The sequence below is a fragment of the Typha latifolia genome, chromosome 5 (genome assembly GCF_019914945.1).
Source record: "Typha latifolia isolate L0001 chromosome 5, TyphaL0001v2, whole genome shotgun sequence".
Taxonomy (NCBI): domain Eukaryota; kingdom Viridiplantae; phylum Streptophyta; class Magnoliopsida; order Poales; family Typhaceae; genus Typha; species Typha latifolia.
Window position 1 is genome coordinate 11,223,277 of NC_133090.1, and position 21,569 is coordinate 11,244,845.

Consider the following 21,569-nt stretch of genomic DNA (forward strand, 5'->3'; position numbering starts at 1 on the left):
TCTACTCCTCACCGGCAAGGCCTCTAAGGGAGTATTATGCTCCACTCGTTCACCTGGGTTGTTGGAAAGGAGAAAATAATGAGAGTCATGAGCTAAAGGCTCAGTGAATATACCTTGCTCCGAATCATTGAAGCCAAATAGAGAGTAATTTATGTACTGGATAATATGAATCAGAAAAAACATCATGTCATGAATAAGTATATGAATGCATCCTCAATAATATATAAGTGAAAAATAGATAACATGTCATAACTGATAAAAAAATACATAATCCTTGACACTAAATAAATATGTCGCCACGTCATACGATCATCATAACTCTCTCTCAAATATGACGCATGGTGCATGCCGACCATGACGATGTTATGACATCAAATGCAACTATATATGATGAATATTGATCACTCAATAATCAGGTAATCAGATGATAATGAAATCATATGTATTTCTTAACATCACGATCATCACCGACATCTCGGTATAATATCATTATACTAGACCACTATGCATAGTCAACACCCGGTACTCGGTCTTAATATCATGTCCGAAGGCTTAGAGCATACTCCGCCACCCGCAAGAGTATCTCAAATATAACCATACCCTGTCACCCGCTAAGGTATCAATATCCATCTAGACCGGGCACCCTCATAGTTGATAGAAACATCGTGAGGATAACTCGCACACAAACTAACGACCTCAGACCTAAGGCCAATAAGATCGCGACTATGTCGAGCGACCAATCATCTCCAGGCATGCCCTAACCCTCGCGCCCACTCGGGTATCCTCACGCTTTCTATCAATTATTCTATCAATCACATTTCATATTTTTCTTCTAAATGACAGATCATATGCATATATCCAGTACGATAATAACTCAATACATAATAGAAATTTAGGTGGAATAGAAATCAAGAGAAAATGATGCAATGTAGTCTCCAACTATATCGTCAACACATGCATACTCGTGCTAATCTATTATATACATACTCATGCTACAGATCAACTCGGTATACAATTATAGAAGTAGAATCATATCTATATATATATCACTAATGTACTCATATTCCAGATCAGCATAATCAAATGTATGATAAAATATGCTCGACTATAATCATCTCTAGATAAAATCATATAATAATACTGGAGGTCAAAACATGCATGTACATAATATATAATATAATCTAATTTGAGAAAGGCGTCTAGGGGATAAGACACTGCAAATATTAAACAACCACTCGTTCACATTGTTACGACAATGATCAAGCCTCGATAGCTAGGTCCACAGGGTCTAGAACAAAGGGGTCGGGATTTGAAATTATTTATAACAAATAATGTTAGTCTTTCTATTCATTAAAATTAACACAATAAAAAGATAGTTTCTTGTTGTAATTATGTACTCTTCATTTCTATATTTTTTTGTTATTTATTAACCATAATTATATTATTTAATAGTGTATTTAAAACATAATTATCTATCTATTATTCTCCTTGATAATTAAGAAATTAAGAATTAAGTTACTATAAATAATTACGTAAGAATATACGTACATAACCCTAATAATTATTATTACTTACCTAGGATTAAAATAGTAATTTATATTGCAGGTCTTTTGCTAAACATGATATAATTAGAATTATATACTAACTATGATATAATTATATTTAATTTATATAAATTAAATATATTAAATTAACTAAACTAATCGAATAATTAATAACATAATCAAATATAATTAGAAATAAATAATGTGCATATATATATATATATATTTATATTTATATATATATATAAATTAATAATACATAGTGTTTGGCCGAGCCCAGCACCACTTGCAGGGTGCAATCCGAGCGGAAAGAAGGGAAGAAGGAGGAGGAGGAGGAGGAGAAGAAGAAGAAGAAGAAGAAGAAGAAGAAAGAAGAAGGAAGAAGAGGGTTGGGCCGTGGGGGAGGGGTGCGGCCGCTGGTGGCCACTCAACGGCCGGCCTCTCGCCGACGGCTCAATCCTCCGGCGGCCCCGAGAGGAAGCCGATAAAGAGAGAAAGAGAAATAGAGAGAGAGAAAGAGAATGAGGGAGGCTTACCGATGTTAGTGGAGGTGGCGGCGGCAGCGATAGGCCGACGAAGTGTCGGCGGTAGCGAGTAGAGAGAGAGAGAAAGAGTGTTTGAGAGAAAGAGTCCGAGAGAGAGAGAGAGAGAGAGAGAGAGAGAGAGAGAGAGAGAGAGAGAGAGAGAGTGGTGGGAGAGGAAGAAAAGGAAGACGGAGGCTACGGAGGCGGCGGGGGCCCACCGCGCCAGCTGGCTCGGCTAGGTTGGCCGAGCCGGCGCTTGGGGCGCCTTTCCCAGCTACCACTGCATGGCACGAGCCGTCGTGCCATGCAGTGAAGGAATTTTTTTTTTTTTGTTGTTATAGTTTTCTTCTTAATTAATGCAAATAGATTATTTAGACATTAACTATTTTAATAATATTATATATTCTTCAATATAATTTTATTAATGATAATTTTTATAATTAATGATTAATTAGGTATAAATATAGGTAATACTTATATTTATTTATTTATTTATATGTCTATTAGATTAAAAGATAGATTTATAAATTATAATTATTAGATTTATATTCTAATGCCCTTATCATATATATTTTAAGTATTTCTATTAATTTTTTTATATATGATTATTCTGCAATAAATAAAATACTAAGCTAATTTAGTTATTTATTTATTATTTTATCGAGTAAAGACTACATTGTCCCTAATTAATCAAGATAGTGTATGAATTATAAAATTAATTATAATTAGACATTGTCTATACTTATAGTTATTTAACCTTTTATTTTATTTTATTTTATAATTATATATTTAGAAATACTCTCATATAAAAGGAAACATACCTCTTCTCCTTACGTTATAACTAACATTTTATGATAATAATATAATTATAGTATTCGAATCATATCTATAATATAGACATAGTTATGTAATTAAAAATAAAGAGAAGTAATTCTAAACCTAATAAACATTTATATTCTAATTGAATTTATTCTAATTAGATAAACGACTAACATCATACTACTTAAATATTTTCAGATCCCGAACCCCCTTATGTGAGACCCCCGTGGACCCTAACGATGAGTTGATGCTTGGCGACGGACGTGAGAGATATGTGGTTTGTGTCTTACGATCGGACTATGAGTATTTTTATCCCCTAAATGCCTTTCTCAAATTAGGATATATTATATCTTATTTACACGCATGTTTTGGCCTCCAGCATGATTATATGACTTTATATAGAGATGATTTCAGTCAAGCATATTTTATCATGCATTTGATTAGGCTGATCTGCGATATGAGTACATTGGTGATATATAGAGATGATTATACTATTATGGTTTTATGTCGGGATGATCTCTATCATGAGTATGCATGTGATAGACTAGCGAAAATATACATGTGTTAGATACATTGCTAGAGTCGGCATTGCATCATTTTTCTCTTAGCTTCTTTACCACTTAATTCCTGAGTTGCATGATCTGTTGCAATACTGGATATATGCATATAATTTATCATGTATAGAAAATCATAAAAGTATATGTTATATGATGTGATGTGATATGATGTGATGGTTAGAACGGTATCTGGTCCGAACTGGTACTAGACATATTCTTAGCATATGACAGAGTATGGTGATTAACTGATGGTTGTACTCTTAGCGTATGAGAGCGTACAACTATCATTGAGATACATTTAGCATATGGTAATGTATGATTTATCTACAGAGATACTTTTAGTATATGATAGGATATGCTCTGAGCTTGTGACATGATGTGTATTGAGTTTGGAGCCGGGTACCATAGTCCAGCATGGTGGATTATATTCAGAGTTGATATGGATGATTGTGATAGTGAGAGATATGTGGATTATATTTGCCTCTAACATATACAATTATCTAGTGGTTGGCATGCATCATGCATCATCATTGATGTGACTAGTATCATTAGATCATAATTGTTATACATGATATATTATTATATTCGGTGATGTTATATGGTAATTTCATCATGTGATATATTTTTGGTTAAAGATATAATATGCTCATTCATGAGAATTGATTCCATTCATATAGATGTCATTGAGGATACATATATACATGCTCATACATGGTGTCGTACATGATTTACTCTTTGTTTGGTTTCATTGATTCGGGGTAAGATCATTCCTTTGAGTTTTTACTCATGACTATCCTTATTTCTTTTATAACCTCACAGATATTATGGTATATGATACCAACTTGAGTTATCCTGATGAGATATTTTAGAGCAAAGATGAGGTGAGTTATAGATGATAGTCTATATAGAAATTAAGTTGTACTAGTATTTGATATTTGTACTCTTTTGTATTAGACGATGATTTGTATAATACAGGTAGAATCATGGCGTACTGTTGTATTAGTTATTTTAGTTGTATCTTGATAGTTTATTGTGGCCTGTGTGGGTCCTGCCATATTACGTAGTGGTCTAGTGTATATCATTGTGGACTTAGATATTCATATGTTAACAAGTTTATTTGGTTAATAGTATAATTTATTTAGTGGTGAATTATGTGATCATGGATAGGTTAGCATGTTTTATTTGATGATGTCATGATTACATGTGCACAGGAGAGCATCTGTGCGTGACGGGTTCCGCCCGATTTGTCGTGTGCGCGAGCGTACCGTGTGGGCGCGTGGGCGTGCCCGTGCCGGGTGGGTGTTACATCAATCATAAGCTCAACACATGAGTCAAAATCACACATCGACACTGCTCTATGAGCTCTTGGTTCATTTGCACCACTGTACGATAAATCTTGAGATGTTGCTCAACGATGTTCTCACCTTATGTTATTGAATACCACTTGGTCTACATTACCTTACTCTTTTTGCTATCTCTTAGATACTCTAAAAGGTTAACTCTCATCAATCGAAGGAGAATCGCTCATCCCTAGTGAAACGACTACTTGATTGTTTAAGATTTATAAACTAAGACCTCAAACACGAGCCCTACTATATAATAATATAAATATTTTTCGCTCCTAACTCTAACAGTGGAGGTGTCAGGTACTGTAGAGCCATAAAGTTCATTCCTTTTATGATTATGCTCGTGTGCTAGTGGCATGATAAGATGAAACACGACTAGCAAAATATAATAGTTAGGAGGGTTAGCATGTCTAAGCATGTTAATGAAGCATAATAATCAAAACAATAGTGGTTGTGTTAAACAAAATATTAAACAAACATGTATCAGTATGGTAAATAGACTATGTCAAAATATTATTTAAATTATAACACATCACATCAAGTGATAATAATAATAAGGGTTGATAAGTCACTTGATTGTATTCGCTAAAATTTCTTGACAATAAGTAATGTCACGGTAATCCCGACTGCTTCGGAGCAAGAACTGATCCTAGAGAGCTCTCGATAAAATACAAGGTCGGCACCTATATCTTTGTCACATATTGTAGCAAATGCTTAAAACCGTCGTTGAATGCAAGTTGAATGGCCCTTATCCAGTCAAAGGAATCTGAATGAAGCTTCAATTAACGGAAGGTTGTCTCTTTGCTGATTCCGATTAATAGCTTCTTAACAGGGCTTTGCTTTTAATAGAAAGGTTTGGCTCAGCTTGAATTTAGCTAGCATGCAAACTCTCCCATATTTTGGGTCTCAAAGCTGAAGTTTAATACCCACTGACCGAGTCTCTTGTTTTATCTCCTCCATCCATGCAATCCCATGCAACACCAATCTCTCTCCACCACATCCTCTCATTGTATCGCAACGTTAAACGTAGACCAAACAATCTTCCTATATAAACATGTACGTGAACTCCTCCCTATGCATACATCTAAAAGTGAATAACTCCCATCGAGATCTCTCACTTATTATATAACAAAGATGGCATATTTTCACCCTCTCCTCATCCTTTGCCTCTCCCTAGCCACTCAATCCTTCGCCCACACGCCCCCGCCGGCCGTACCCTGTCCGGTCTCTTTGCCTGAGGCATGCAAATACACATCCCACGTCGACCGCTGCGTCCAATCCCTCACGGGAAAGCCCGAGAGCCAGGGCGCCGACCTGCACGGCGTCGTCGCCATGTCCTTTAAGGTGGCAGTGGAGGTCGGCACCGGCGTCGCCGCCGACATCTCAAAAACCTTGAACACGGGCGTCAAAGACAAGGCCCTCTGGCAGTGTCTTAGTGCCTGCTCCAGTGGCTTCGAGAATGCCATCAAGAAGCTCGACGTATCCATGGCGGGAATGGACAGGAAGGCCATGGCAGACACCATGGGTTGGATGATGACGGTCGTCGCAGACACCGAGAAGTGCTGCGGGGGCTGCAAGCATTTTGAAGGGGAGGTGAAAGAGCAGCTGATGGGGATGATGGGGAAATTTGGGAAGCAATGCAGTATTACATTGGATCTCGCCAAAGCCTTCCCTTGATTTTCGTCGAAAAGGAGTGTGTTGTTGACTTTCTCCGATTTGCCACCAAAGAATAAGACGTTACGTTTTTTTTATTTCTTTTTTGTTTATGTACCAAGTTACTTAATATTGTAATAAAACCACAAAGTAATTTACAACCATTAATACTTTTTTCCTCTTCACATGGATGCGTGTTTTTAGGGTTGCCTTCGGTGAAGTTCTCTATTTCTACATTATATTTTCATTTTAGAATGTAAAAAATGACAAATATCACTTCATATAATTTTCATATATTTTATTACCAAAATCTTCTTTTATTATTCATCAGTAACAGTGCAAATGCTCTTTCTTTTCTAAAATAATTTTATCTAACAATCCTAGAAGATAGTTTCATAAAATATTATTATGTAACACCAATGCAAATTATGCACAAAGACTACAAAACATACTAGCCAGGTATGTATTGAAAATAGTAAATTATGTACAAAGACCGTATAAAAAGTATGATTTTTATATTAGACAAAGTACATATTAAAAAGTAATAAAAAATTGTATATATCACCTATGTAAATTATGAGATATCACTAGACAAAATATAAGCTTTCATATTAGCTAAGACATGTATTAAAAGTAGTGAAAAAGTCGTGTAATAATATGATCCCGCTACATGCCTTCCATAAGGGTTTTTCACCGTGAGTCGTGTGGGGATTAGGAGTCCAACAACATACCATAAAAAAAATGAAGAAGACCGAAAAAAATAATGAAAGCAAAATGCGGCTTTCAAAGTAGTAGCCCTAGAAAAAAATTATAACATTGGATTGCATGGCACAATATTGTACCATGCAAACCCTAACAGTCACTATGAATGCCATAAACCCAGGCGACTAGCCCCATTGCTGCCACTTCCCCCTTTCCACCACCTCTCAAACTCTCTCATTCTCTCTCTCAAACTCTCTTATTCTCTCTCTCAAATTTTCTTATTCTCACTCCCACACTCTCTCTAGTATCACCACGAGCTATAGACCGTAGGGAAGAGCTGTCGCCGACTCTCCCTTGTTGGCAAACTTCCCTCCCTCTTCTTTTATATCTATTACTCTCTAACATTCTCGTTCTCCCTCGTTATCAAACTAGGGGTCGTTGAAGAACCGAGTTGCTTACAAGAGGCTGACCGTTAAGTAACCACCAACAGTCGTTCCCCTCCCCTAAGGCCTAACTCCCTCTCCCTCTTTTCTTTTAGAGTGATATTTCTTCCCTTATTGTTACTATAAAGATATGACTTTATACTTGACTTATTACATATATACAACTATTATATATATGTAATTGTGAGACGGTAAGAGCATAGACCCTTTTATAAGAGTACATGCTAAAAGTAAGATACTATAAGAAAATAATAAACCCCTTATACAAATAGTACAAAAAAAGCATAAAAGGAAAGAGATCTAACACCCTACAAGGTAAACTACTAGCAAGCATCTTGCTATGATGTCAATCAATCTGCATTATATATCAATACGAAATGGGTTTAACACTCAACAAGTTGAACTATCACTAGTCTAGTATTATAGATAACAATACACTCAGCATGTAGAATGCATGCATAACTATGGAACTAATCATCATGAACGTAAAATAAAACATGCATGTCATGTATTTGGCTAGCATGGTTTGACATGACTCCCGCTAACTCTATCCACCACTTATGTGTGGTGCACCTCCTACATAGGCCCTCGGCCATCAACACCTATGCTCAACAATCATAAAGACATCTAAAGAAGGATAGACCCTAGAGATAGAATTGTTTGCCGGTCACCCAGCGAACAACATGACCAATCATTCGTCACTGCAGACTAAGGACCCTAGTCATAAGCCTAACACATGAGTCAGTATCAAATATCGACACTGCTCTCTAAGTTCTTGGCTCATTTGCTCCACCGTACGACAAATCATTAGTTGTTGCTCAAGGATGCCCTCACCCTACGTCATTGGATACCATTTGGTCTACACTGTCCTATTCTTTTTGCTATCTCTTAGATGATCTAAAAGGTTGACTCTCATCGACCGAATGAGAATCGCTTATCGCCCAACAAAACGGCTGCTTGATTCTTTAGGATCCGTAGACTAAGACCTCAGACATAAGCCCTACTATATAATAATATAAATATTTTTTGTCCTTAATTTTAGTTGTGGAGGTGTCGGGTACTGTCAAGCCGTAGAGATCACTCATTTTATAATTATGCTCGTGTGCTAGTGGCGTGATAAGATGAAACACAACTAACAAAATAAAATAGTAAGGGATGTTATCATGTCTAAGCATGCTAATGAAGCATAACAATCAAAATAATAATAATTGTGTCAGACAACATATTAAACAAACATGTGTCACTATGGTAAATAGACTATTATATCAAAAGATTATTTAAATTATAACACATCACATGAAGCGATAACAACAAGGGTTGCTAAACCATATGCCTGAATTTGCTAAAATTTCTTGATGATAAGTAATATCACACTAATACAGACTTGCTTCGAGGCAAGCACCGATCCTAGAGAACTCTCGACAAAATACTAGGTTGGCACTATATTTCTATATTTAAAAGGGTAGCGAAGAGAAAATAAAAACAAAGGCAAAGAGGAAATAAGGGAAGAAAAGTCCTATAATATCTCGGATTCTGCTAGAGGAGATTAAGCTCGGGCTGGGCCAAACCCAATCAGACCCAAAAAGGATCAGGTTAGGCCAAGCCAAGGTCGAACCAAAGGGCTCGAGTTAGGTGGCCCAACCTGCCTTGTGGGAGCATGTGCCCCGCCCCTCTCTCTCTCTATTTTCTTTTTTTTTCTTTTGGGTGGGAGGAGGGTGTTACAATCATGTGTGTTATTTATATAAATTATGCAGAAATACTATAAAAAAAAAGCATTATAGTGTGTTTGGATGCTTACATTTTCTATTCAGTCTCGACTTTTAGTTTACTGCTCTTGCTCGATTTTCCACTTGCTCACTTGAATTCGATTTTTTTCAGTAGTATTTGGATTTCCTTTTCTTACTTCGTTTTGGTTTCAGAGTTCAATTTTATTATTTTCCTAAACCTAATAATATGGTTTAATATCTCCATGGTATTGCAGGGAAGAAATTAATCGGTTTTTATTTTCCACCTTATCAGTGTTTTTGGTTTTTGGTTTTTAGCAAAAGACACATATGAAAGTATAAAAAAGGTCCTTTTCACCACTATTTTCGGAATATTCTAAATCAAAATTAATAGAAAAATCTCAATACACATCATATGAAACACAATTACGGACATATATACACAAAGCATTTTCCATACCTACCCCGAAACACTAGAATTGTACGTACAAGCAAGCAGTCCACACCTCTCTATCAAAGTCCAATCCGGTAAGGAGAGAGAGAGAGAGAGAGAGAGAGAGAGAGAGAGAGAGATGGATGCTCTGGTTGTGCTTGGGAGAGGCCCATGTCTCCTATCCAAACCCTCCACATCTCCGAGGAACACCGCCGCCTTTTCCCGCTGTTCCAAAGGTGTCGCCTTTGCTTCCCTCTCGCACCTCGCTGCGTTCCAACCATCTCCCTTCCTCTCGCTCCGCGGAGCTCAGCACCGTTCCAAGAGGACCAGGACAAGAACCAACATCTTCCTTCCCCACCTCGTCGCCGCCATGGTTGGTATCTAACTTCTACCCCCCCTTGTTCCCTCCTCCTATTTGGAGGATAATGTGGAGAAAAAAAAGACCATTTGGGTAGATTCAAGATTGCACCTTTTCTTAGATGTTTTCTACCGACCATATTTGTCTCATCTGGGAATTTAGGGACTCGTTAGTTTCTTCCAGTTCTTCTTTGATATCGTCCAGAATCTCTCTGTTCCCTTCCCTTTTTACGTCTTTGAGTTATTGGATAATGTAGAGAAGCCCATTTGGGTAGAATCAATATCTCAATTGTGCTTTAGTTTTAACCTTCATCTCGGAATTCCAGGATGCCTAACAAAGGAATGCCTAGTAAAGGAAGTCCATAACTTTTCTCTTTATTAGAAATTTCAATTGCAAAGTAACAGAGTCTTTTCCGTTACTGGGCAGGAGGTTGAGAGACTTACATCATGGTGAAACCCGACGGAGTCCAGCGTGGCTTGGTATTGCCTCCTTACACTTGTTTTCATTGGCTTTGGTTCCTTAAGCAAATGAATAAAGGGTTTGGCAAGTGTAGTTACTTTGATATTTTCTAGTATTTGTAATTTGTTCTGTCTCTGTTTGGCTTGTAGGTTGGAGAGATTATTTCCCGCTTCGAGAAGAAGGGTTTTTTGCTGAAGGGTTTGAAGCTTTTCATTGCCCCAAGGAATTGGCTGAGGTTTGTTTATTGAGCTACATCCGGATTCACAAAGTAAATGCAAAGGAGATAACTTTTCTCCTTTTCAAATGAAACTGCTTTAAAGTGTACAGAAAGATGACATTTCATGTTCAGCCTTAGACTTGGATTGTTCTACAAATATGCCATGTGAAGATGGTGTGGTGGTGCTCTATGTTTTCATTTTGATGAAGTAAATTGTTTATGAAAGATATTTCACATACAATTAGCCATTAAAGACCTGGATAATAATATACACTTGAAGTTGACCGCTAAAATCTGTTTAAGCTGAACAATATGTACATCTGGTCATAAAAATATTCTTGTGTTTGAAATTTTGTTACTTTTACTGTTTATGGTATAAGTAATACACTATCGCAGTTAATGATCCTACTTTAGGGTTTCTACAGAAATATAATGATAAATGTAAGGGTCACTCGCACTGTTTTGTGATTTGATGAAAAATGCAAGGTTCGAGCTAAAAATATTGAAAAGACTGTAGAACCACAATGAGATGGAAAATTCCTTATTTGCAAATATTCTGCATTAGTGAATGAATTGGGTAATGGGAAAGCTTTTCATATTTTAGTTTTCTGGCAGTAGTACTTTCTTATATAACTTTTTGATGCACAGGAGCATTACAAGGATCTCAAGGAAAAATCTTTCTTTCCTAAGCTGATAGATTACATAACTTCTGGTCCAGTTGTTTGCATGGTAAGCATCTTGTATTACTGTATCTGTTAGTTAACAGGAAGTTTGTAAAGTGACGTCCACCACTATGCACATTTACTGACTATTAAGTTCAATTTACCTTTTTCATTGTTACGGTGAATGACTTTTTAACTGTCGCATGCAAGGCATGGGAGGGTGTTGGTGTCGTTGCATCAGCTCGCAAGCTCATAGGAGCTACAAATCCACTTCAAGCTGAGCCGGGAACTATAAGAGGAGATCTAGCTGTTCAGACAGGAAGGTGAAACTTCTTTCTCCATATAATTGTGTCAACTGCTGTCACAATTTGTTTTTGGGTGCCGTATGTTACAATAAAAGTAATTGTGCATTGACCTTCTCTGCAGAAATGTTGTTCATGGAAGCGATAGCCCTGAGAATGGTCGGCGCGAAATTGGTAAGTCATACAATATTTTAGTACTGGTGTGTGCAAAAACTGCATATACTTTATCATTGCTGCTAACCCAGAAAATACTGTTTTCTCAAATTAACACTGTATTTCCAAAAAGCTTCTGCAGAAAACACAAAGTTCTTACACTCATAAAATACTTATTAGTGTAATTGTATCAGCAACTTTTAATTACTGTCAAAACCTAGTACTAGTTGACTAAGCTTGATCTACCTTGATTCTAGTACTTCATCAGTTCAGTATCTACATTTATGGAAGTTTGAGCTGTAATGCAAACTGAAATACTTCTCATTTTCAAGGTGCCCCTGTCGCTTAACTTCAATTGGAAATAGGTTATTTGGCTTCTAATCTTTTATTGTGAAGAACTATGAAAAGCTCACTTAATTATGGATGTATATTAGCATTCTGATAGCCAAGTGCTTCTCCATTATTTTTTGTGGAAGCATGTATGAGATTTAAATGAAGCTTTAATATCTCATCATTTATCTAATCATCATTGGGAGAGTTAACTTGTCTTATTTTATCTTAGTGTTAGAAATAAGTTACCACTTCCATGGAATATATTTATATTACAGCTAAAAAAGTTTGGTACTTGACATGTTTAGGTTTGGAGTAAATTAAGATATAATTTGTAGGGCCGAGTCAAATTGGCAAGTGGAACTTCATCTCACCTAAGCACAGCCTGGATATTGACAGGCCTTTTATTTTCGGATTGACCATGTAGAACTACCTGACCCAACCTTGTAAGAATTGGACTTCGGGCCACTTAACTTGGATATAAAATATTGTGATGTTGCTGGTGCCACTGATAATGCTGCAGAGATTTTGAACATTTTGTTCATTAAGTTTAAAATTTAAAATGTTTATTTTGTTATTTTCCTTAAACAGAACAATATGTGGTCCTCATCCATATCATTTTTAACGATGTTTGACATCAACATGCTTGTTTTCAACAGCTCTGTGGTTCAAAGAAGGCGAAATATGTGAATGGGTATCTGCTCAAGCACCTTGGCTTAGAGAATAATGAATGGTTGTTTCAAGCAGCCATTTGTAAGGCTCGGTTGAGTTCTTTTAGCGCTATTTCTTGTGAAGTTCTCTTATTTTTGCTTCATGTGTTTCGACACTGCATGATTCTTGAAGGGCTGGAACAGGCCCATGGAGCACAGAAGGGATACTGTAACTCTTTTTCTTTTTTTCCCTTTATCTCCCCAAGTGGGTTAATAACAATTGAGGTAATTGAATCTTATGATTTTTCCGGCGGTGTTTGAGGGCATTGCAAAATTTGCAACATGTTTGGATTTTTTTTTCCTTGAACTCTAGGATCTTCATGTTACTCATGTCTTGCTGTCTAATTCCACCTTTTCTTCAGTACACAGTTACTTGTGTTCTCCCTAATTACTTTGTGCACGGTGTTTACATCTAAATTTCAGCTTTACTGTAGAAAAAGGAGTAAATGTTGCGCTTCAGTTAAACAAGCAATCTTGAGACCTTCAGCTTCTTTCTTCCTTTCTTTGTGGAACCTTGACTGGAAGTAGCAGCAAAATATTGATGTTTGCAACAACTGAAATATTCAAAATTCAACTCAGCCAATGTTAAATTTATTCATTATATTTTGGTTGTTCTTTGAGAAGATCTGAATCACTAGATGGTTGTATATGATCTTGATGATTTACTCATGGTGTAGATCGATATTAATGCGATGTATATAACTGTACAGTAAACGTTACATTATTCTTGGGAATTTTTCTTTGGACTGGTAATATTCAACGCTAAGCAATTTGTTTAGGCACATACCTTTATTCCATACTTCTTTCTAATAAAGTTCTATAGAGGGAATTATTTCCTTGCCAAAAGCATCACTTCGGCTTCCTTTATGCCTCCACTTTTATTCCTATTCCCCATCCCATTCACATCCACACACCACATCATAGTATCATAATTTATAAACAAAGCTAAAAACTTTTCTCCTTGTGATTTTTTATGAGCAGCTCGGTTTAAAGTAAATTTTGATAGCATTTAATTTAGAGTAATTATTTAGTGACATATATGACTTAAAATTTAGATTATACAGTTTATTATATTAGTTAAAGTTTTATGAGGTCTAAGTGTCTTTGTATGTTTGACTTTTTATTCCGTCTATATATACCATTTGAGCTCATAAATAATTAAAAATTAAAAAAAAAATCATCCAATTGCAGGAGATTTGACTTTATCGTGATCAGTTTATATGAGACCGTTCAATCTAATTAAGTTGACCTCCTTATTCGGGCTTTTGAATTTGTTTTGAAAAAAAGGGTTATATTCAGAAAACTAATCCTTCTTTTTAACAGGATTGCCATACTTAATATATGTACTACAAGATTTGGCCATATAAAGAGACGTCAGCTGTCAGATCTACAAGAATTCGAGTCTTATTTGGTCTGCCTATAAGACACCCGGCGGAACATCGCACCGTCATCTTCGCGTATAAAGTGACTCCTTAGTCTATTACCCCCCTACTCTCTCTCTCTCTCTCTCTCTCTGGAACTTTCTGGGCTAGGGTTTCCTTCGACGAGTCTTCATGATTGTCTACCAGGATGTTCTCACTGGTATGGTGCAGATATTTGTTCTATATATATATATATATATATATATATATATATATTCTATATATATATATATATATATTTCTGTTTAGTTGAATCTTGTTTTCCCTTTGATATTTGGTGTTCCAATGAATCCAATCATTAACATTCCGTATTTTTTTGGGTACAATTCGGTGGTTTTTGGTTGAGTAATTTTATATCTAGAGAAAAGTTCTCATCTTGGATGACTTAGAGATAGAATTAGTGGTCCTTCTATTTGTTTTTCTGTGATTCTCTAGTGCTGCTGGTTTGAATAGTTTGTGATAGAGATTTTTTTTTCTATCTGTGACGTAATTGGGAGTGCTTACCCTTCATTGATCCTCGTCTCTTTCAATGAGTAGTTGGATATGTTTGTGTTCAAGTAAGGCATTGACAAAATTATTACTAGATATTCATGGAACGTGTTTGTTACCCTCTATTTGAAGACTCAGTAGCATAATTAAATCTCGTCTCGTCTGTTTTCTTGAGTGTAAGCTACTAAATTCATATAATAATAATAGTCTGACCTTTTCTTTTTGTTCATATGTTATTCAAACACAATTCTACAACAAAGAATGGCCTCTTTACATTAGGAGGTTTCTAATAGTGCTTGGTCTATGGCATGCAAGAACTCTCGAGTTGTACTTGCTATTTGTATTCTTGATTATGAACTACATAACATCATTTTATATTGATCTCTATTAAAAAAAAATTAGGGATAATTCCATGTTTCTTTCATTTGATAGGTGATGAGCTTTTGTCGGACTCGTTTCCATACAAGGAACTTGAAAATGGGATGTTATGGGAAGTTGAGGGCAAGGTTGGTACCTCTGTAATGATGTATTGCATTTTTTTTTAATCTTTGTTGCATTTGATATCGATGGTAATTTTTAACCAAATTGAAAGAATGTTCCATGTCATGCCCCTTTAATTTGGTACTTGATAACTCTGAATTGAATATGGTTTTTGGAAGTCAGATAGCTAATATCACTAATCTGATGTGCAGTGGGTAGTTCAAGGAGCTGTTGAGGTAGACATTGGTGCAAACCCTTCTGCAGAAGGTGCTGAAGAGGATGAGGGTGTCAATGATCAGGCACAAAAAGTAGTCGATATCATTGACACCTTCAGGCTTCAGGTTATTGTTTTTCTTTTGACCTGAAACGATTTCTTTTCTATTTAATCTGGATCATAGGTACAATTTTTATATGTAATATGGGTCATGTTAAGCTTTCATACTTTTCTTTCTAATAGGTATACACTTATTTTTCTCTCACAGGAACAACCTGCCTTTGACAAGAAGCAGTTTGTAACCTTCATGAAGCGATACATAAAGAACTTGACTCCCAAACTTGACGAGGAGCAGCAGAATGCTTTCAAAAAGCATATTGAGGCAGCTACAAAGTTCTTGCTTTCAAAACTCAGTGATCTACAATTGTAAGTTCTGTTTATTTCCTCATGCAAAGGTTTCTCTGGATGCCATATTTTGGATGCTTTTGATGATCTTGATGATTGTAGTGCTCATGAAAATAAAAAATTTAGAAAAGAATCACTATTTCGACATGCAATACATCTGACTGGCTACTCTGCTACCTACTCGAATTCTTTTGTTGCAGTTTTGTGGGTGAGAGCATGCATGACGATGGAAGCTTAGTATTTGCATACTACAAGGAGGGAGCTACAGACCCCACATTTGTGTACTTTGCTTATGGATTGAAAGAGGTCAAGTGCTAAGGGGAATGCTTCTACTCCCTAAGTGGATGTTGTAGCTCTAATATATATAAAATACTTCGACTCTACCCCCAACCCAGCAAAGAGAACTTATGATGTATGTTACTTTGCTTTTTTATTTCCTTTTCTCAGTGTTTTGACCAAGTTAAAAATAAGTACTGGTTGAGTTTGGTTGAGTGTTCCGGTGGAGACCCATAATACTTATATTTTCTTGCATGCAATCTTAGAATGCTAGATTTGCAACTTAGAATCACAGACAACATATGCTGAAACAGTTGTTATATATTACTCGTTCCTAGAGAAGCAAATCGAACAGCTGTATTCTGAATTTTTTTTTTAATACTTGGGTTGAACCAGTAAATTTGAAACAAAATGCAGCATGACCATGTTGCACTATATATATCAGAAGACCTCATGGTGCACTCTTCAGCCTTCACCAACTGGCACAAAAAATGGGCATTTGATCAAGTTTGATGGTGCGTCAAATTCCTCTGCTATTCCTAGTTCCAGTAAAAGAGTATTGCACTTTTCATTGGCAATAAAATGAGGAAAGGAAAGGGAAGGAAAAAAACTGACCAGCATCTACCACCAAAGTGATCAGAGTATTGCAATGAGCTAAGAAGTTTTCTTCGACAATCATCTCAATTAAATCATCGTTTTGCCAACATACTGAGGGAATTGTTTCATCCATTAGCAAAGTTCAGCTACACTTCAATATAACATGACCTAAATGAAGAATCTGGTATGTCCCATGCTCAATTCCTGAATTGTTAAGAAACCCAACACTACAGGAAGATAAGACAACAAAACCAAAATCATTCTTTTGTTTTCCTAATTGCAGTTATGTATGTGGTTTTACACATACATTACTTCTTCTATATACTTAAGGATAGATGGCAACATCAAGTACTGAGATTCATCATCTACTGGGCAAAGATTAAAGACACCCAAGAAAAGCTATTAATTTAACATCTTGCCCATGTCAGACCACTCGTTAGTGAGAGCCTTGTGCACAAGGACACCCTTGTTCCAGCTTAATCCTAGTACACATGAAATAAAAGTTTGTAACCAAGACTGGGTCTCTTTCACAAAACCTTGTCAACTACAAGAAATCAATCTTCAAGGAAAATTTAATAGTTAATGCAGAGTCAGTTGTGCATAACCTGACAAATCTTGAAAGTAATAAGTTCCTCCCATAGTATTAATATGCACAAATATATGAAGATACTAGCTTTGAAAGATCCAAGAATATTGCCTAAACAGCAGGAAAATATCTGGTCAGCAGGAAACCAATCTCACTTTTTATCGTCAGAGATGCGAGCTTCCACTATAGGCTTCTCATCATGTGCTTAGCAAGAACTTCCACAGCAGAAATTTTCGCAGAAGCACCAGTTGAAGATAAGAAACGTAAAGGAGCACATCAATGTCTGATTTGGCTAATTTGCATCATTCCAGAAGATGGGAAAATGATTGAAAAGTAATTGCATTTTAATTTGAATATAAGTAACATATGGTAGCGTGCTTGGGTGTGCGTGTGTGCATGCATGTGTGACATGCACGGATGCATGAACCATTATGTTGAAATTCTGAGAAGAGTTTTAATGCTTCTCTAGCCATTAGCTGCTTATTGATATCGAGAAAAAACGCATCCCAAGGATCACTAGGAACAACCAATGGCTATAAAAGTTTTACAATATTTCCTAAATTTAATCTAAAGTTTACAGTACATGATTATCAACAAAGGCTTAAAACCCCAAGGGAAGAGAACTAAGACATCTTCTTATGATCTGAAATAAAATGCCGACCAACATATGATAGCTAAAATAGGATGAAAATTATCGGTGTGAAGCAGATTTTTTTTTCATGCTCATGCCTCATAGTGATGTTTGTGCAGACCAAAAGGCCGGTCCAGAGTAATTTCTAGAAACACCACATAAACCACCTTCACATCCTCATTTCGATCAGCTATATTCAACCTTTGGCGAATATCTTAGTTTCTAGCTGCCCAACACTCTGATCCATAAGAATTGCCGAACTTAGAGTCATTCTATAAAACTCTCCTTTCAACTTGAGGAGTACGACAATCACACAACACAATAGAAGCACTTCTCCACTTTAACCATCCTGATTAATTCTATTATAAGAATAAAAAGAAAGCCCAAACCACAGCTAGTGAATATAAAAGTCAAGTGGGACGCTCCAGATTCCAACAGAAAATATTATACAGGAGGACTTACTCCGAGCCAAACAGAGGTAGAACAAATTAAAATACTAGAAAATATCAAAGAAGAAAAAACACTTACCAAACCCCCTGGCTGTTCATTTGCCCAAGGAACCAAAACCAATGAAAACACTTACCAGGCCACGCTACAGTTCACCATGGTGTAAGTCTCCTCAACATCCTCTTGCCCAGTAATGGAAAAGACTTTGGTATTTGTAATTGATATCTCGAAAGAAAAGAAAAAAGTTACAAACTTTCTTTACTAGACATTCCATGGATAAAAGAAACTAACGAATCCCAAAACACCAAGATGAGGGTTAGAACCAAAGGAGAATTGAGATATTGATTCTACCGAAATGGGCTTCTCCACATTATCCAATAACTCAAAGGTGTAAACAAGGAAGAGACTTACAGAGACTGCCAATGGAACCAACGAGGTGTGGAAGGACGCGAACGAGCCCCTAGAATCCCACATGAGACATATAATTGATGAAAAACATCAACGAAAAAGTTGAGATTTTGATTCTACACTGATGGGTTTTCCTTCACCAAATCGAAGTTGCAACAAAAGGAAGAAATAAATTAAGAACATCAACAAAAAGGCACGATTTTGAAACTATCCTCCACATTCTCCTCCAAATCGGTGCAAAGATGGAAATCAAAGAGACCAGCCATGGCGGCGACAAGGTGGGAAAGAAAGATGTCGGTTCTCGCCCTCGTCCCCAACCTCTAAGCACGGCGCGGAGCTCCGCAGAGGGAGAAGAAGGGAGATGGTTGGAACCAAGCGAGGTGGGAGTTGGAAGGAAAGGCGACGCCTTTGGAACTGCGGGAAGAGGCGGCGGTATCTTCGATATGGAAGGATTTATAGCAGGGTTCGTGTCACGGCCTCTTCAAAATTCGGCTAAACCTAAACTTTGTGCTCAACTAAGTTTAAAACCTAAACTTGTTGTTGTGACTAATTAAACAAGAGACACATAATTTAGAGAGACACCTCAAAAATAAGAGTATGAGGTGCACAGGACAGTAAAGCTAAGATTTGAGAGACTTGAGTGGTTTTTTTTCAGACTTTCTTGCCAGCTTTGTTGGTTAAGAGACTCAAATTTATAAGCTGAGTTGGCTAAGGACTATTGTTGGACTGTGAGTGGACAGAGCCAAGTTATTGTAGCTATTATCAATTTTATGAGAGTTAAATTAGTCACTTGGTGCCTTAGAGATATACGTGTTGCTGGAGTAAATCAATATGACAGTGGAAGGAGAGTGTGCGTAGAATTTTTTAACAGTAGATAGCCTTATTTTGAGTCTTTAACCGCTTATTTCTATACGTATATTTTTATCCCCTTAGCCTCTATATAAAATGTTAACTCCATCGACTTATAATTTATCTAATTTTAGTGTATTAAATTGTTCAATAGAAGAAAAAATATCTTACAATTCTTTCGGTCCTTTTTCTCTCTATTTTTGTCTTTACACTCAAATCAATTTAAGGTTGACTCTACGTTACGAAAAAGGTAGAGTGTCACATGAACATGTGAGCCTAGCAAAAAAAATAAAATAAGATCGTAATAAGAGTCTATCCTCTCCCAATGTCCCCGTAAGTTATAAATATTAATTATCCATTGCATATTCTAGAATAATATATTTGTAACTAAGAGTATGAGTTGCTTTAGAGCACAACTGAACAATAGAAACTACGATTTGAGAGAAAAGTAGAGTAGTTTTTTTTCAAACATTCTTAAAAACCTATTCTGTGGGACATCTTATCTTGCACCTAGAATAACTTGCGAGCATTGTCTATTAAGAGATAGATACTTAAATTTATGAGTTGAGTTGGTTGAGAACTATTGTTGTACTGTGAGTGGATAGAGTCAAGTTGCAATAGCCATTATTAATTTTTTGAGAGCCAAATTGATCACTCGGTGTCTCAGGGATAACCTCATCTACCTATAATTAATTTAATTTTAGTGTATTAAGTTGTTGTAACAAAAAAAAAAAAATCTTACAATTCTTCTTACCCTTTTTTTCTTCTATTTTTGCCTTTACACTTGAACTGTTTTAAAGTTGACTCTACATTACAAAAGAGATAGAGTGCCACACGAATTTGTGAGCCTAGTAGCGAATGGATAAGCTAGTGACAAGAGTCTTTATCCTCTCCTAATGTCTCTTTAAGTTATAAATATTAATTATCCATTGGATATTCTAAAATGACATAAATGTATTTTAACCGGTGTACATATTAACTTTCACCCCAAGATTTTATTTGTTCTTGCTAACTCTTTATATACTTTTGAGTTTTGACTAATGAAAAAATGACTCATGTTTGTGGTAAATAAATATCCGGCGCATTGATAAAATTATTTTAGATGGAAAACCTAATAATTGCAACACGGTCAAAAAGTGCAAAAATACATAGTAATACAAAATAGACAAAAATATTGGAGGTAAAAGAGGCACGAAAGGGAGAATAAGAGAACTTATAATTTTTTTTAAAATTTTGAATCATTCGTAAACCTAAAGGCTAGATATTAGCTGGACAAAGAAAGCTAATCCTCCTCGAATATAAAAGCATTTTGGGTAACAATATAGTAAACTGTCTAGTCTAAGTTTCAATTTATGTGCATCGTCGAATAATTGCTATGAGCTAAACACCGCCGAAACTTGCTCCACCGTCGAGCTATCAACAAAGTCAACATGTTAAACTAAGTCACCAAGCTACTAAACCACCAAATAATTTTGTCTATAATAATTATTTAAGATTAGAGTCTATCCAATTACCTCCGGCAAAAAAAGATGCCTATCAATCGGTACAACTTCGAGTGTGGGATGATCAACTAGCAGATTGTATCAAGTTAGACCGTATCTTGAGTTGAGCCTAGTCGAGTCCTTGCTCGTTCCCCACTCCCCTTTCAAAATAAAGTCGAGAGGCAACATGGCAGGCCTATTATGGCTCTGTTTGACGCTAGTCGTATTGGAACAAAATTTATTTTATTTTATTTTATTTTATTTTATTTGACAATAGTTGTTTATCTTTTTTTTCTTCTTTAGTCGTATTGGAACACAGAAGAGTGAGTATTTAATGATGTGCCAGTGC

General features: G+C 36.1%; 3 protein-coding genes and 1 non-coding gene across 4 annotated transcripts; 3 read left to right on the plus strand and 1 right to left on the minus strand.

The window, feature by feature from the left end:
* The first annotated feature begins 5,924 nt into the window (after positions 1–5,924).
* LOC140789145 (putative invertase inhibitor) lies at positions 5,925–6,467 on the plus strand. Its single transcript, XM_073138752.1, has one exon. It carries the CDS (start codon positions 5,925–5,927, stop codon positions 6,465–6,467), a length of 543 nt encoding a protein of 180 aa, XP_072994853.1.
* Positions 6,468–9,796: 3,329 nt separating this feature from the next.
* LOC140788107 (uncharacterized) lies at positions 9,797–13,184 on the plus strand. The gene is made up of 7 exons (XM_073137235.1): positions 9,797–10,118; positions 10,530–10,582; positions 10,712–10,797; positions 11,428–11,508; positions 11,652–11,764; positions 11,868–11,917; positions 12,886–13,184. The coding sequence occupies exons 1-7, from the start codon at positions 9,889–9,891 to the stop codon at positions 12,951–12,953; spliced, it is 681 nt and encodes a 226-aa protein (XP_072993336.1). The 5' UTR covers positions 9,797–9,888; the 3' UTR covers positions 12,954–13,184.
* A 1,193-nt stretch (positions 13,185–14,377) lies between these two features.
* Positions 14,378–16,442, plus strand: LOC140788712 (translationally-controlled tumor protein homolog). The gene is made up of 5 exons (XM_073138110.1): positions 14,378–14,517; positions 15,279–15,352; positions 15,539–15,667; positions 15,809–15,966; positions 16,146–16,442. Exons 1-5 carry the CDS (start codon positions 14,490–14,492, stop codon positions 16,261–16,263), a joined length of 507 nt encoding a protein of 168 aa, XP_072994211.1. The 5' UTR covers positions 14,378–14,489; the 3' UTR covers positions 16,264–16,442.
* Positions 16,443–17,533: 1,091 nt separating this feature from the next.
* LOC140789996 (small nucleolar RNA snoR127) lies at positions 17,534–17,715 on the minus strand. Its single transcript, XR_012109296.1, has one exon. It is a non-coding gene; the product is annotated as a small nucleolar RNA snoR127 (small nucleolar RNA).
* Positions 17,716–21,569: the final 3,854 nt, after the last annotated feature.